At 55.7% G+C, this 14,980-nt stretch overlaps 2 protein-coding genes across 2 annotated transcripts; both read left to right on the top strand.

The window, feature by feature from the left end:
• The first annotated feature begins 7,206 nt into the window (after nucleotides 1-7,206).
• Nucleotides 7,207-8,101, top strand: LOC121878714 (elastin-like). Its single transcript, XM_042385065.1, has 2 exons — nucleotides 7,207-7,678; nucleotides 7,956-8,101. The coding sequence occupies exons 1-2, from the start codon at nucleotides 7,207-7,209 to the stop codon at nucleotides 8,099-8,101; spliced, it is 618 nt and encodes a 205-aa protein (XP_042240999.1).
• Nucleotides 8,102-10,696: 2,595 nt separating this feature from the next.
• On the top strand, nucleotides 10,697-13,007 carry LOC121878703 (collagen alpha-1(I) chain-like). Its single transcript, XM_042385057.1, has 4 exons — nucleotides 10,697-11,168; nucleotides 11,446-11,566; nucleotides 12,023-12,267; nucleotides 12,619-13,007. Exons 1-4 carry the CDS (start codon nucleotides 10,697-10,699, stop codon nucleotides 13,005-13,007), a joined length of 1,227 nt encoding a protein of 408 aa, XP_042240991.1.
• Nucleotides 13,008-14,980: the final 1,973 nt, after the last annotated feature.

Genomic DNA, 14,980 nt, shown 5'->3' with positions numbered 1-14,980 from the left:
ACAGTGTTCCTCCCAGGGATCCTCCCAGTAGCGGCGCTGACCCCAGCGGCCATACCAAGGGTCCCCAGGGGCCCTAAGGCATGCTTGTCCGTCGTGTCATATATATTTCATAATTCCAGCAGTCCCTTACTTAACTATCATTGGTGGACTATTCTCCTAACCCGCCAGATTACAGCCAATAGGAGCAGAGAACAGTCAGTCAGCGCAACACCCCAACTTATGTTTTCCTGTTGGATATTATTCTCCATTACCTTCTTCAGAACGCGATGATACTTGAAATGTGATGGGCGGCGGTGTATTTGTTTAACGTTGCTTCTCCCAGAGCTCTAAATAGCGCAAAAATTACTGCAACCAGGGGCCGTCCTTGTGATGGGAGCGCCCCCAGGAACCGTGCCAGGGGCAGTGGAGCTACCTGCAGCCCTACCAGGGGCGGCGCTCTCCCCAGGGACCGTACCAAGTGTCCCCAGAGGTCCTATGGCATGCTTGTCCGTCGAGTCATAAATATTCCATACGTCCAGCACTCCCTTACTTAACTGTGATTGGTGGACTGTTCTTTTAACCCGCCAAATTACAGCCAATAGAAGCAGAGAACAGTCAGTCAGCACAACACCCCATCTTATGTTTTCCTGTTGGATATTATTCTCCATTACCTTCTTCAGAACGCATTGATACTGGAAATGTGATGGGTGGCTATGTATTTACTTAACGTTGCTTCTCCCAGAGCTCCAAATAGCGCCAAAACTACAGCAACCATGGGCCCTCCCAGAGACGGAAGCACTCCCAGGGGCCGTCCCAGGGACGGTGGCACCCCTAGGGGCTCTCAAAAAATCAACAGCACTACCAGGTCCCTCCCAGGGACGGCGGCACCCGCATGAGCCATTCCAGGGACAGTGGAGCAAGCTAGGGCACTCCAAGGGACAGACGCACTGCCAGGGGCTCTACCAGCGAAAACGGCGCCTTACGGGCCCTCCCAGGGACGGTTGCACCATCAGAGACCCTACTAGGGGCGGTGGCGCCCCTAAGGGCCTTGCCAGAAACGGAGGCGCCCTCAGAGGCCTTGTCCTGGGCGCTGGCGCACTCTGAGGACTTGCAAGGGGCCCTGGCGCCCCCACAGGCTCTCACAAGGACAGGGGTGCTCCCAGGTGCCCTCAGTGGGACAGCGACGCACCCAGGGGTCATGCAAGGGACAGATGAGCTCCCCGGGAGCGGCACTGACATCAGGGACCGTACCAAAGGTCCCCCAGGGGTCCTATAGCAAGCTTGTCCATCGTGTCATATATATTACATACTTCCAGCAGTCCCTTACTTAACTGTGATTGGTGGACTATTCTCTTAACCCGCCAAATTACAGCCAATAGGAGCAGAGAACAGTCAGTCAGCATAACACCCCAACTTATGTTTTCCTGTTGGATATTATTCTCCATTACCTTCTTCACAATGCAATGATACTGGAAATGTGATGGGCGGCTGTGTATTTATTTAACGTTGCTTCTCCCGGAGCTCTAAATAGCGTAAAAACTTCTGTAACCAGGGGCCCTCCCATGGACAGGAGTCCTCCCAGGGGCCCTCTCAGGGACGGGGGCGCTCCCAGAGGCCATGCCATGGGCGGTGGCGATCTCAGAGTCCTTGCCAGGGGTGCTGGCAATCGAAGGGGGTCTCGCCGGGACAGCAGCGCAGCCAGAGCCATCCAAGGGATGGCAGCGACCTCTTGGGCCCTCCTAGAAACGGCAGCGTTCCAAAGGGTCCTTGCCATGGGCAGTGGGGCTCCCAGGGGCTCTCCCAGCGACAGTGAGGCACATATGAGCCTTCCGAGTGACAGTGGCGCTCCCAGGGGCATTGTCAGGGACAGTGTTCCTCCCAGGGATCCTCCCAGTGGCGGCGCTGACCCCAGCGGCCATACCAAGGGCCCCCAGGGGCCCTAAGGCATGCTTGTCCGTCGTGTCATATATATTTCATAATTCCAGCAGTCCCTTACTTAACTATCATTGGTGGACTATTCTCCTAACCCGCCAGATTACAGCCAATAGGAGCAGAGAACAGTCAGTCAGCGCAACACCCCAACTTATGTTTTCCTGTTGGATATTATTCTCCATTACCTTCTTCAGAACGCGATGATACTTGAAATGTGATGGGCGGCGGTGTATTTGTTTAACGTTGCTTCTCCCAGAGCTCTAAATAGCGCAAAAATTACTGCAACCGGGGGCCGTCCTTGTGATGGGAGCGCCCCCAGGAACCGTGCCAGGGGCAGTGGAGCTACCTGCAGCCCTACCAGGGGCGGTGCTCTCCCCAGGGACCGTACCAAGTGTCCCCAGAGGTCATATGGCATGCTTGTCCGTCGAGTCATAAATATTCCATACGTCCAGCACTCCCTTACTTAACTGTGATTGGTGGACTGTTCTTTTAACCCGCCAAATTACAGCCAATAGAAGCAGAGAACAGTCAGTCAGCACAACACCCCATCTTATGTTTTCCTGTTGGATATTATTCTCCATTACCTTCTTCAGAACGCAATGATACTGGAAATGTGATGGGCGGCTGTGTATTTATAAAACGTTGCTTCTCCCAGAGCTCTAAATAGCGCCAAAACTACAGCAACCATGTGCCCTCCCAGAGACCGAAGCACTCCCAGGGGCCGTCCCAGGGACGGTGGCACCCCTAAGGGCTCTCACAAGGACACCAGCACTGCCAGGTGCCCTCGCAGGGAGAGCAGCACCCGCATAGGCCCTTCCAGGGGTGGTGGAGCAGGCAAGGGCGCTCCCAGGGACAGCAGCACTGCCAGGGGCTCTCCCAGGGTCAGCAGCGCCCTAGGGGCCCTCCCAGGGACTGGGGCACCAGCAGAGACCCTGCTAGGGGCGGTGGCGCCCTCAGAGTCCTTGTCAAGGGTGCTGTCACCCTCAGAGGATATGCAAGGGGCGCTGGCGCCTCCACGGGCTCTCACAAGGACAGGGGTGCTCCCAGGTGCCCTCAGTGGGACAGCGACGCCCCCAGGGGTCATGCAAGGGACAGATGAGCTCCCCGGGGCGGCACTGACATCAGGGACCGTACCAAAGGTCCCCCAGGGGTCCGATAGCAAGCTTGTCCATCGTGTCATATATATTACATACTTCCAGCAGTCCCTTACTTAACTGTGATTGGTGGACTATTCTCTTAACCCGCCAAATTACAGCCAATAGGAGCAGAGAACAGTCAGTCAGCACAACACCCCAACTTATGTTTTCCTGTTGGATATTATTCTCCATTACCTTCTTCAGAACGCGATGATACTTGAAATGTGATGGACGGCTGTGTATTTGTTTAACGTTGCTTCTCCCAGAGCTCTAAATAGCGCAAAAATTACTGCAACCAGGGGCCGTCCTTGTGATGGGAGCGCCCCCAGGGACCGTGCCAGGGGCAGTGGAGCTACCAGCAGCCCTACCAGGGGCGGCGCTCTCCCCAGGGACCGTACCAAGTGTCCCCAGCGGTCCTATGGCATGCTTGTCCGTCGAGTCATAAATATTCCATACGTCCAGCACTCCCTTACTTAACTGTGATTGGTGGACTGTTCTTTTAACCCGCCAAATTACAGCCAATAGAAGCAGAGAACAGTCAGTCAGCACAACACCCCATCTTATGTTTTCCTGTTGGATATTATTCTCCATTACCTTCTTCAGAACGCATTGATACTGGAAATGTGATGGGTGGCTGTGTATTTACTTAACGTTGCTTCTCCCAGAGCTCTAAATAGCGCAAAAATTACAGCAACCATGGGCCCTCCCAGAGACCGAAGCACTCCCAGGGGCCGTCCCAGGGACGGTGGCACCCCTAAGGGCTCTCACAAGGACACCAGCACTGCCAGGTGCCCTCCCAGGGAGAGCAGCACCCGCATAGGCCCTTCCAGGGGTGGTGGAGCAGGCAAGGGCGCTCCCAGGGACAGCAGCACTGCCAGGGGCTCTCCCAGGGTCAGCAGCGCCCTAGGGGCCCTCCCAGGGACTGGGGCACCACCAGAGACCCTGCTAGGGGCGGTGGCGCCCTCAGAGTCCTTGTCAAGGGTGCTGTCACCCTCACAGGATATGCAAGGGGCGCTGGCGCCTCCACGGGCTCTAACCAGGACAGGGACGCTCCCAGGGGCCCTCACAGGAACAGTGACACCCACAGGGGTCATGCAAGGGACAGATGAGGCTTTGGGCAGCACTGACATCAGGGACCGTACCAAAGGTCCCCCAGGGGTCCTATAACAAGCTTGTCCAGCGTGTCATATATGTGCATACTTCCAGCAGTCCACCTTAACTTTGTGATTGGTGGACTATTCTCTTAACCGCCAAATTACAGCCAATAGGAGCAGAACATTCAGTCAGCACAACACCCCAACTTATGTGTTTTTCCTGTTGGAGTGTTATTCTCCATTACCTTCTTCAGAGCAGCGATGATGCTTGAAATGTGATGGGCTGTGTGTTGTTTAACGTTTATGCTCCCAGAGCTCTAAATAAGCGCCAAAAATTACTGCGGCAGGGGCCGTCTGTAGGAGCGCCCCCCCAGGGGACTAAATGCCAGGGGGCAGTGGAATACCAGCAGCCCCCTACAGGCGGCACTCTCCCAGGGACCGTACCAAAGGTCCCCCAGGGGTCCTATAGCAAGCTTGTCCATCGTGTCATATATATTACATACTTCCAGCAGTCCCTTACTTAACTGTGATTGGTGGATTATTCTCTTAACCCGCCAAATTACAGCCAATAGAAGCAGAGAACATTCAGTCAGCACAACACCCCATCTTATGTTTTCCTGTTGGATATTATTCTCCATTACCTTCTTTAGAACGCAATGATACTGGAAATGTGATGGGCGGCTGTGTATTTACTTAACGTTGCTTCTCCCAGAGCTCTAAATAGCGCCCAAACTACAGCAACCATGGGCCCTCCCAGAGACCGAAGCACTCCCAGGGGCCGTCCCAGGGACGGTAGCACCCCTAAGGGCTCTCACAAGGACACCAGCACTGCCAGGTGCCCTCCCAGGGAGAGCAGCACCCGCATAGGCCCTTCCAGGGGTGGTGGAGCAGGCAAGGGCGCTCCCAGGGACAGCAGCACTACCAGGGGCTCTCCCAGGGTCAGCAGCACCCTAGGGGCCCTCCCAGGGACTGGGGCACCATCAGAGACCCTGCTAGGGGCGGTGGCGCCCTCAGAGTCCTTGTCAAGGGTGCTGTCACCCTCAAAGGATATGCAAGGGGCGCTGGCGCCCCCACAGGCTCTCACAAGGACAGGGGTGCTCCCAGGTGCCCACAGTGGGACAGCGACGCCCCCAGGGGTCATGCAAGGGACAGATGAGCTCCCCGGGGCGGCACTGACATCAGGCACCGTACCAAAGGTCCCCCAGGGGTCCTATAGCAAGCTTGTCCATCGTGTCATATATATTACATACTTCCAGCAGTCCCTTACTTAACTGTGATTGGTGGACTATTCTCTTAACCCGCCAAATTACAGCCAATAGGAGCAGAGAACAGTCAGTCAGCACAACACCCCAACTTATGTTTTCCTGTTGGATACTATTCTCCATTACCTTCTTCAGAACGCGATGATACTTGAAATGTGATGGACGGCTGTGTATTTGTTTAACGTTGCTTCTGCCAGAGCTCTAAATAGTGCAAAAATTACTGCAACCAGGGGCCGTCCTTGTGATGGGAGCGCCCCCAGGAACCGTGCCAGGGGCAGTGGAGCTACCAGCAGCCCTACCAGGGGCGGCGCTCTCTCCAGGGACCGTCCCAAGTGTCCCCAGAGGTCCTATGGCATGCTTGTCCGTCGAGTCATAAATATTCCATACGTCCAGCACTCCCTTACTTAACTGTGATTGGTGGACTGTTCTTTTAACCCGCCAAATTACAGCCAATAGAAGCAGAGAACAGTCAGTCAGCACAACACCCCATCTTATGTTTTCCTGTTGGATATTATTCTCCATTACCTTCTTCAGAATGCATTGATACTGGAAATGTGATGGGTGGCTGTGTATTTACTTAACGTTGCTTCTCCCAGAGCTCTAAATAGCGCCAAAACTACAGCAACCATGGGCCCTTCCACAGACGGAAGCACTCCCAGGGGCCGTCCCAGGGACGGTGGCACCCCTAGGGGCTCTCAAAAAAACAACAGTACTACCAGGTCCCTCCCAGGGACGGCGGCACCCGCATGAGCCATTCCAGGGACAGTGGAGCAAGCTAGGGCACTCCAAGGGACAGACGCATTGCCAGGGGCTCTACCAGCGAAAACGGCGCCTTACGGGCCCTCCCAGGGACGGTTGCACAATCAGAGACCCTACTAGGGGCGGTGGCGCCCCTAAGGGCCTTGCCAGAAACGGAGGCGCCCTCAGAGGCCTTGTCCTGGGCGCTGGCGCACTCTGAGGACTTGCAAGGGGCGCTGGCGCCCCCACAGGCTCTCACAAGGACAGGGGTGCTCCCAGGTGCCCTCAGTGGGACAGCGACGCCCCCAGGGGTCATGCAAGGGACAGATGAGCTCCCCGGGGGCGGCACTGACATCAGGGACCGTACCAAAGGTCCCCCAGGGGTCCTATAGCAAGCTTGTCCATCGTGTCATATATATTACATACTTCCAGCAGTCCCTTACTTAACTGTGATTGGTGGACTATTCTCTTAACCCGCCAAATTACAGCCAATAGGAGCAGAGAACAGTCAGTCAGCACAACACCCCAACTTATGTTTTCCTGTTGGATATTATTCTCCATTACCTTTTTCAGAACGCCATGATACTTGAAATGTGTTGGACGGCTGTGTATTTGTTTAGCGTTGCTTCTCCCAGAGCTCTAAATAGCGCAAAAATTACTGCAACCAGGGGCCGTCCTTGTGATGGGAGCGCCCCCAGGGACCGTGCCAGGGGCAGTGGAGCTACCAGCAGCCCTACCAGGGGCGGCGCTCTCCCCAGGGACCGTACCAAGTGTCCCCAGCGGTCCTATGGCATGCTTGTCCGTCGAGTCATAAATATTCCATACGTCCAGCACTCCCTTACTTAACTGTGATTGGTGGACTGTTCTTTTAACCCGCCAAATTACAGCCAATAGAAGCAGAGAACAGTCAGTCAGCACAACACCCCATCTTATGTTTTCCTGTTGGATATTATTCTCCATTACCTTCTTCAGAACGCATTGATACTGGAAATGTGATGGGCGGCTGTGTATTTACTTAACGTTGCTTCTCCCTGAGCTCTAAATAGCGCCAAAACTACAGCAACCATGGGCCCTCCCAGAGACCGAAGCACTCCCAGGGGCCGTCCCAGGGACGGTGGCACCCCTAAGGGCTCTCAGAAGGACACCAGCACTGCCAGGTGCCCTCCCAGGGAGAGCAGCACCCGCATGGGCCCTTCCAGGTGTGGTGGAGCAGGCAAGGGCGCTCCCAGGGACAGCAGCACTGCCAGGGGCTCTCCCAGGGTCAGCAGCGCCCTAGGGGCCCTCCCAGGGACTGGGGCACCAGCAGAGACCCTGCTAGGGGCGGTGGCGCCCTCAGAGTCCTTGTCAAGGGTGCTGTCACCCTCAGAGGATATGCAAGGGGCGCTGGCGCCCCCACAGGCTCTCACAAGGACAGGGGTGCTCCCAGGTGCCCTCAGTGGGACAGCGACGCCCCCAGGGGTCATGCAAGGGACAGATGAGCTCCCCGGGGCGGCACTGACATCAGGGACCGTACCAAAGGTCCCCCAGGGGTCCTATAGCAAGCTTGTCCATCGTGTCATATATATTACATACTTCCAGCAGTTCCTTACTTAACTGTGATTGGTGGACTATTCTCTTAACCCGCCAAATTACAGCCAATAGGAGCAGAGAACAGTCAGTCAGCACAACACCCCAACTTATGTTTTCCTGTTGGATATTATTCTCCATTACCTTCTTCAGAACGCGATGATACTTGAAATGTGATGGACGGCTGTGTATTTGTTTAACGTTGCTTCTCCCAGAGCTCTAAATAGCGCAAAAATTACTGCAACCAGGGGCCGTCCTTGTGATGGGAGCGCCCCCAGGGACCGTGCCAGGGGCAGTGGAGCTACCAGCAGCCCTACCAGGGGCGGCGCTCTCCCCAGGGACCGTACCAAGTGTCCCCAGCGGTCCTATGGCATGCTTGTCCGTCGAGTCATAAATATTCCATACGTCCAGCACTCCCTTACTTAACTGTGATTGGTGGACTGTTCTTTTAACCCGCCAAATTACAGCCAATAGAAGCAGAGAACAGTCAGTCAGCACAACACCCCATCTTATGTTTTCCTGTTGGATATTATTCTCCATTACCTTCTTCAGAACGCAATGATACTGGAAATGTGATGGGCGGCTGTGTATTTACTTAACGTTGCTTCTCCCAGAGCTCTAAATAGCGCCAAAACTACAGCAACCATGGGCCCTCCCAGAGACCGAAGCACTCCCAGGGGCCGTCCCAGGGACGGTGGCACCCCTAAGGGCTCTCACAAGGACACCAGCACTGCCAGGTGCCCTCCCAGGGAGAGCAGCACCCGCATAGGCCCTTCCAGGGGTGGTGGAGCAGGCAAGGGCGCTCCCAGGGACAGCAGCACTGCCAGGGGCTCTCCCAGGGTCAGCAGCGCCCTAGGGGCCCTCCCAGGGACTGGGGCACCAGCAGAGACCCTGCTAGGGGCGGTGGCGCCCTCAGAGTCCTTGTCAAGGGTGCTGTCACCCTCAGAGGATATGCAAGGGGCGCTGGCGCCTCCACGGGCTCTCACAAGGACAGGGGTGCTCCCAGGTGCCCTCAGTGGGACAGCGACGCCCCCAGGGGTCATGCAAGGGACAGATGAGCTCCCCGGGGCGGCACTGACATCAGGGACCGTACCAAAGGTCCCCCAGGGGTCCTATAGCAAGCTTGTCCATCGTGTCATATATATTACATACTTCCAGCAGTCCCTTACTTAACTGTAATTGGTGGACTATTCTCTTAACCCGCCAAATTACAGCCAATAGGAGCAGAGAACAGTCAGTCAGCACAACACCCCAACTTATGTTTTCCTGTTGGATATTATTCTCCATTACCTTCTTCAGAACGCGATGATACTTGAAATGTGATGGACGGCTGTGTATTTGTTTAACGTTGCTTCTCCCAGAGCTCTAAATAGCGCAAAAATTACTGCAACCAGGGGCCGTCCTTGTGATGGGAGTGCCCCCAGGGACCGTGCCAGGGGCAGTGGAGCTACCAGCAGCCCTACCAGGGGCGGCGCTCTCTCCAGGGACCGTCCCAAGTGTCCCCAGAGGTCCTATGGCATGCTTGTCCGTCGAGTCATAAATATTCCATACGTCCAGCTCTCCCTTACTTAACTGTGATTGGTGGACTGTTCTTTTAACCCTCCAAATTACAGCCAATAGAAGCAGAGAACAGTCAGTCAGCACAACACCCCATCTTATGTTTTCCTGTTGGATATTATTCTCCATTACCTTCTTCAGAACGCATTGATACTGGAAATGTGATGGGTGGCTGTGTATTTACTTAACGTTGCTTCTCCCAGAGCTCCAAATAGCGCCAAAACTACAGCAACCATGGGCCCTTCCACAGACGGAAGCACTCCCAGGGGCCGTCCCAGGGACGGTGGCACCCCTAGGGGCTCTCAAAAAAACAACAGCACTACCAGGTCCCTCCCAGGGACGGCGGCACCCGCATGAGCCATTCCAGGGACAGTGGAGCAAGCTAGGGCACTCCAAGGGACAGACGCGCTGCCAGGGGCTCTACCAGCGAAAACGGCGCCTTACGGGCCCTCCCAGGGACGGTTGCACCATCAGAGACCCTACTAGGGGCGGTGGCGCCCCTAGGGGCCTTGCCAGAAACGGAGGCGCCCTCAGAGGCCTTGTCCTGGGCGCTGGCGCACTCTGAGGACTTGCAAGGGGCGCTGGCGCCCCCACAGGCTCTCACAAGGACAGGGGTGCTCCCAGGTGCCCTCAGTGGGACAGCGACGCCCCCAGGGGTCATGCAAGGGACAGATGAGCTCCCCGGGGCGGCACTGACATCAGGGACCGTACCAAAGGTCCCCCAGGGGTCCTATAGCAAGCTTGTCCATCGTGTCATATATATTACATACTTCCAGCAGTCCCTTACTTAACTGTGATTGGTGGACTATTCTCTTAACCCGCCAAATTACAGCCAATAGGAGCAGAGAACAGTCAGTCAGCACAACACCCCAACTTATGTTTTCCTGTTGGATATTATTCTCCATTACCTTCTTTCAGAACGCAATGATACTAAAATGTGATGGGTGGCTGTGTATTTTTTAACGTTGCTTCTCCCAGAGCTCTAAATAGAAATGTGACTGGACAACCTGGGCCGTCCTTTGATAAGCGCCCCCAGGAACCGTCCCAGGGGCAGTGGAGCTAGTCCTGCAGCCCTACCAGGGGCAGGGGCCGCTCTGGGACAGCGCGCCCCCAGGGGTCCCAGCAGGACCGTACCAAGTGTCCCCAGGGGTCCTATGGCATGCTTGTCCGTCGAGTCATAAATATTCCATACGTCCAGCACTCCCTTACTTAACTGTGATTGGTGGACTGTTCTTTTAACCCGCCAAATTACAGCCAATAGAAGCAGAGAACAGTCAGTCAGCACAACACCCCATCTTATGTTTTCCTGTTGGATATTATTCTCCATTACCTTCTTCAGAACGCAATGATACTGGAAATGTGATGGGCGGCTGTGTATTTACTTAACGTTGCTTCTCCCAGAGCTCTAAATAGCGCCCAAACTACAGCAACCATGGGCCCTCCCAGAGACCGAAGCACTCCCAGGGGCCGTCCCAGGGACGGTGGCACCCCTAAGGGCTCTCACAAGGACACCAGCACTGCCAGGTGCCCTCCCAGGGAGAGCAGCACCCGCATAGGCCCTTCCAGGGGTGGTGGAGCAGGCAAGGGCGCTCCCAGGGACAGCAGCACTGCCAGGGGCTCTCCCAGGGTCAGCAGCACCCTAGGGGCCCTCCCAGGGACTGGGGCACCATCAGAGACCCTGCTAGGGGCGGTGGCGCCCTCAGAGTCCTTGTCAAGGGTGCTGTCACCCTCAGAGGATATGCAAGGGGCGCTGGCGCCCCCACAGGCTCTCACAAGGACAGGGGTGCTCCCAGGTGCCCTCAGTGGGACAGCGACGCCCCCAGGGGTCATGCAAGGGACAGATGAGCTCCCCGGGGCGGCACTGACATCAGGGACCGTACCAAAGGTCCCCCAGGGGTCCTATAGCAAGCTTGTCCATCGTGTCATATATATTACATACTTCCAGCAGTCCCTTACTTAACTGTGATTGGTGGACTATTCTCTTAACCCGCCAAATTACAGCCAATAGGAGCAGAGAACAGTCAGTCAGCACAACACCCCAACTTATGTTTTCCTGTTGGATATTATTCTCCATTACCTTCTTCAGAACGCGATGATACTTGAAATGTGATGGACGGCTGTGTATTTGTTTAACGTTGCTTCTCCCAGAGCTCTAAATAGTGCAAAAATTACTGCAACCAGGGGCCGTCCTTGTGATGGGAGCGCCCCCAGGGACCGTGCCAGGGGCAGTGGAGCTACCAGCAGCCCTACCAGGGGCGGCGCTCTCCCAGGGACCGTACCAAGTGTCCCCAGAGGTCCTATGGCATGCTTGTCCGTCGAGTCATAAATATTCCATACGTCCAGCACTCCCTTACTTAACTGTGATTGGTGGACTGTTCTTTTAACCCGCCAAATTACAGCCAATAGAAGCAGAGAACAGTCAGTCAGCACAACACCCCATCTTATGTTTTCCTGTTGGATATTATTCTCCATTACCTTCTTCAGAACGCATTGATACTGGAAATGTGATGGGTGGCTGTGTATTTACTTAACGTTGCTTCTCCCAGAGCTCCAAATAGCGCCAAAACTACAGCAACCATGGGCCCTTCCACAGACGGAAGCACTCCCAGGGGCCGTCCCAGGGACGGTGGCACCCCTAGGGGCTCTCAAAAAAACGACAGCACTGCCAGGTCCCTCCCAGGGACGGCGGCACCCGCATGAGCCATTCCAGGGACAGTGGAGCAAGCTAGGGCACTCCAAGGGACAGACGCGCTGCCAGGGGCTCTACCAGCGAAAACGGCGCCTTACGGGCCCTCCCAGGGACGGTTGCACCATCAGAGACCCTACTAGGGGCGGTGGCGCCCCTAGGGGCCTTGCCAGAAACGGAGGCGCCCTCAGAGGCCTTGTCCTGGGCGCTGGCGCACTCTGAGGACTTGCAAGGGGCGCTGGCGCCCCCACAGGCTCTCACAAGGACAGGGGTGCTCCCAGGTGCCCTCAGTGGGACAGCGACGCCCCCAGGGTCATGCAAGGGACAGATGAGCTCCCCGGGGCGGCACTGACATCAGGGACCGTACCAAAGGTTCCCCAGGGGTCCTATAGCAAGCTTGTCCATCGTGTCATATATATTACATACTTCCAGCAGTCCCTTACTTAACTGTGATTGGTGGACTATTCTCTTAACCCGCCAAATTACAGCCAATAGGAGCAGAGAACAGTCAGTCAGCATAACACCCCAACTTATGTTTTCCTGTTGGATATTATTCTCCATTACCTTCTTCACAATGCAATGATACTGGAAATGTGATGGGCGGCTGTGTATTTATTTAACGTTGCTTCTCCCAGAGCTCTAAATAGCGTAAAAACTTCTGTAACCAGGGCCCTCCCATGGACAGGAGTCCTTCCAGGGGCCCTCTCAGGGACGGGGGCGCTCCAGAGGCCATGCCATGGGCGGTGGCGATCTCAGAGTCCTTGCCAGGGGTGCTGGCAATCGAAGGGGGTCTCGCCGGGACAGCAGCGCAGCCAGAGCCATCCAAGGGACGGCAGCGACCTCTGGGGCCCTCCTAGAAACGGCAGCGTTCCAAGGGGTCCTTGCCATGGGCAGTGGGGCTCCCAGGGGCTCTCCCAGCGACAGTGAGGCACATATGAGCCCTCCGAGTGACAGTGGCGCTCCCAGGGGCATTGTCAGGGACAGTGTTCCTCCCAGGGATCCTCCCAGTAGCGGCGCTGACCCCAGCGGCCATACCAAGGGTCCCCAGGGGCCCTAAGGCATGCTTGTCCGTCGTGTCATATATATTTCATAATTCCAGCAGTCCCTTACTTAACTATCATTGGTGGACTATTCTCCTAACCCGCCAGATTACAGCCAATAGGAGCAGAGAACAGTCAGTCAGCACAACACCCCAACTTATGTTTTCCTGTTGGATATTATTCTCCATTACCTTCTTCAGAACGCGATGATACTTGAAATGTGATGGGCGGCTGTGTATTTGTTTAACGTTGCTTCTCCCCCAGGGGCTCTAACCAGCGAAAACGGCGCCTTACCAGGGGCCCTCCCAGGGACGGGTTGCACCTCAGAGACCCTGCCATGGGCGGTGGCGATCTCAGAGTCCTTGCCAGGGGTGCTGGCAATCGAAGGGGGTCTCGCCGGGACAGCAGCGCAGCCAGAGCCATCCAAGGGACGGCAGCGACCTCTGGGGCCCTCCTAGAAACAGCGTTCCAAGGGGTCCTTGCCATGGGCAGTGGGGCTCCCAGGGGCTCTCCCAGCGACAGTGAGGCACATATGAGCCCTCCGAGTGACAGTGGCGCTCCCAGGGGCATTGTCAGGGACAGTGTTCCTCCCAGGGATCCTCCCAGTGGCGGCGCTGACCCCAGCGGCCATACCAAGGGTCCCCAGGGGCCCTAAGGCATGCTTGTCCATCGTGTCATATATATTTCATAATTCCAGCAGTCCCTTACTTAACTGTGATTGGTGGACTATTCTCCTAACCCGCCAGATTACAGCCAATAGGAGCAGAGAACAGTCAGTCAGCACAACACCCCAACTTATGTTTTCCTGTTGGATATTATTCTCCATTACCTTCTTCAGAACGCGATGATACTTGAAATGTGATGGACGGCTGTGTATTTGTTTAACGTTGCTTCTCCCAGAGCTCTAAATAGCGCAAAAATTACTGCAACCAGGGGCCGTCCTTGTGATGGGAGCGCCCCCAGGGACCGTGCCAGGGGCAGTGGAGCTACCAGCAGCCCTACCAGGGGCGGCGCTCTCCCCAGGGACCGTACCAAGTGTCCCCAGAGGTCCTATGGCATGCTTGTCCGTCGAGTCATAAATATTCCATACGTCCAGCACTCCCTTACTTAACTGTGATTGGTGGACTGCTCTTTTAACCCGCCAAATTACAGCCAATAGAAGCAGAGAACAGTCAGTCAGCACAACACCCCATCTTATGTTTTCCTGTTGGATATTATTCTCCATTACCTTCTTCAGAACGCATTGATACTGGAAATGTGATGGGTGGCTGTGTATTTACTTAACGTTGCTTCTCCCAGAGCTCCAAATAGCGCCAAAACTACAGCAACCATGGGCCCTTCCACAGACGGAAGCACTCCCAGGGGCCGTCCCAGGGACGGTGGCACCCCTAGGGGCTCTCAAAAAAACAACAGCACTACCAGGTCCCTCCCAGGGACGGCGGCACCCGCATGAGCCATTCCAGGGACAGTGGAGCAAGCTAGGGCACTCCAAGGGACAGACGCACTGCCAGGGGCTCTACCAGCGAAAACGGCGCCTTACGGGCCCTCCCAGGGACGGTTGCACCATCAGAGACCCTACTAGGGGCGGTGGCGCCCCTAAGGGCCTTGCCAGAAACGGAGGCGCCCTCAGAGGCCTTGTCCTGGGCGCTGGCGCACTCTGAGGACTTGCAAGGGGCGCTGGCGCCCCCACAGGCTCTCACAAGGACAGGGGTGCTCCCAGGTGCCCTCAGTGGGACAGCGACGCCCCCAGGGGTCATGCAAGGGACAGATGGAGCTCCCCGGGGCGGCACTGACATCAGGGACCGTACCAAAGGTCCCCCAGGGGTCCTATAGCAAGCTTGTCCATCGTGTCATGCCATATATTACATACTTCCAGCAGTCCCTTACTTAACTGTGATTGGTGGACTATTCTCTTAACCCGCCAAATTACAGCCAATAGGAGCAGAGAACAGTCAGTCAGCACAACACCCCAACTTATGTTTTCCTGTTG

This window comes from Homarus americanus, unplaced genomic scaffold (assembly GCF_018991925.1).
Source record: "Homarus americanus isolate GMGI-L3 unplaced genomic scaffold, GMGI_Hamer_2.0 scaffold51763, whole genome shotgun sequence".
Taxonomy (NCBI): domain Eukaryota; kingdom Metazoa; phylum Arthropoda; class Malacostraca; order Decapoda; family Nephropidae; genus Homarus; species Homarus americanus.
Note: the sequence above shows the minus strand (reverse complement) of the source record. Positions and strands in the feature narration are given on the sequence as shown.

What these genes read in the sequence shown, in the direction of transcription:
- LOC121878703 (XM_042385057.1), top strand. Translation starts at nt 10,697, where the DNA reads ATGGGCCCTCCCAGAGACCGAAGCACTCCCAGGGGCCGTCCCAGGGAC. An exon ending in GGTCCCCCAGGGGTCCTATA is followed by an intron (nt 11,169 to 11,445) that starts GCAAGCTTGTCC and finishes TACTGCAACCAG; the next exon opens with GGGCCGTCCTTGTGATGGGA. An exon ending in GTGTCCCCAGAGGTCCTATG is followed by an intron (nt 11,567 to 12,022) that starts GCATGCTTGTCC and finishes ACGCGCTGCCAG; the next exon opens with GGGCTCTACCAGCGAAAACG.
- LOC121878714 (XM_042385065.1), top strand. Translation starts at nt 7,207, where the DNA reads ATGGGCCCTCCCAGAGACCGAAGCACTCCCAGGGGCCGTCCCAGGGAC. An exon ending in GGTCCCCCAGGGGTCCTATA is followed by an intron (nt 7,679 to 7,955) that starts GCAAGCTTGTCC and finishes TACTGCAACCAG; the next exon opens with GGGCCGTCCTTGTGATGGGA.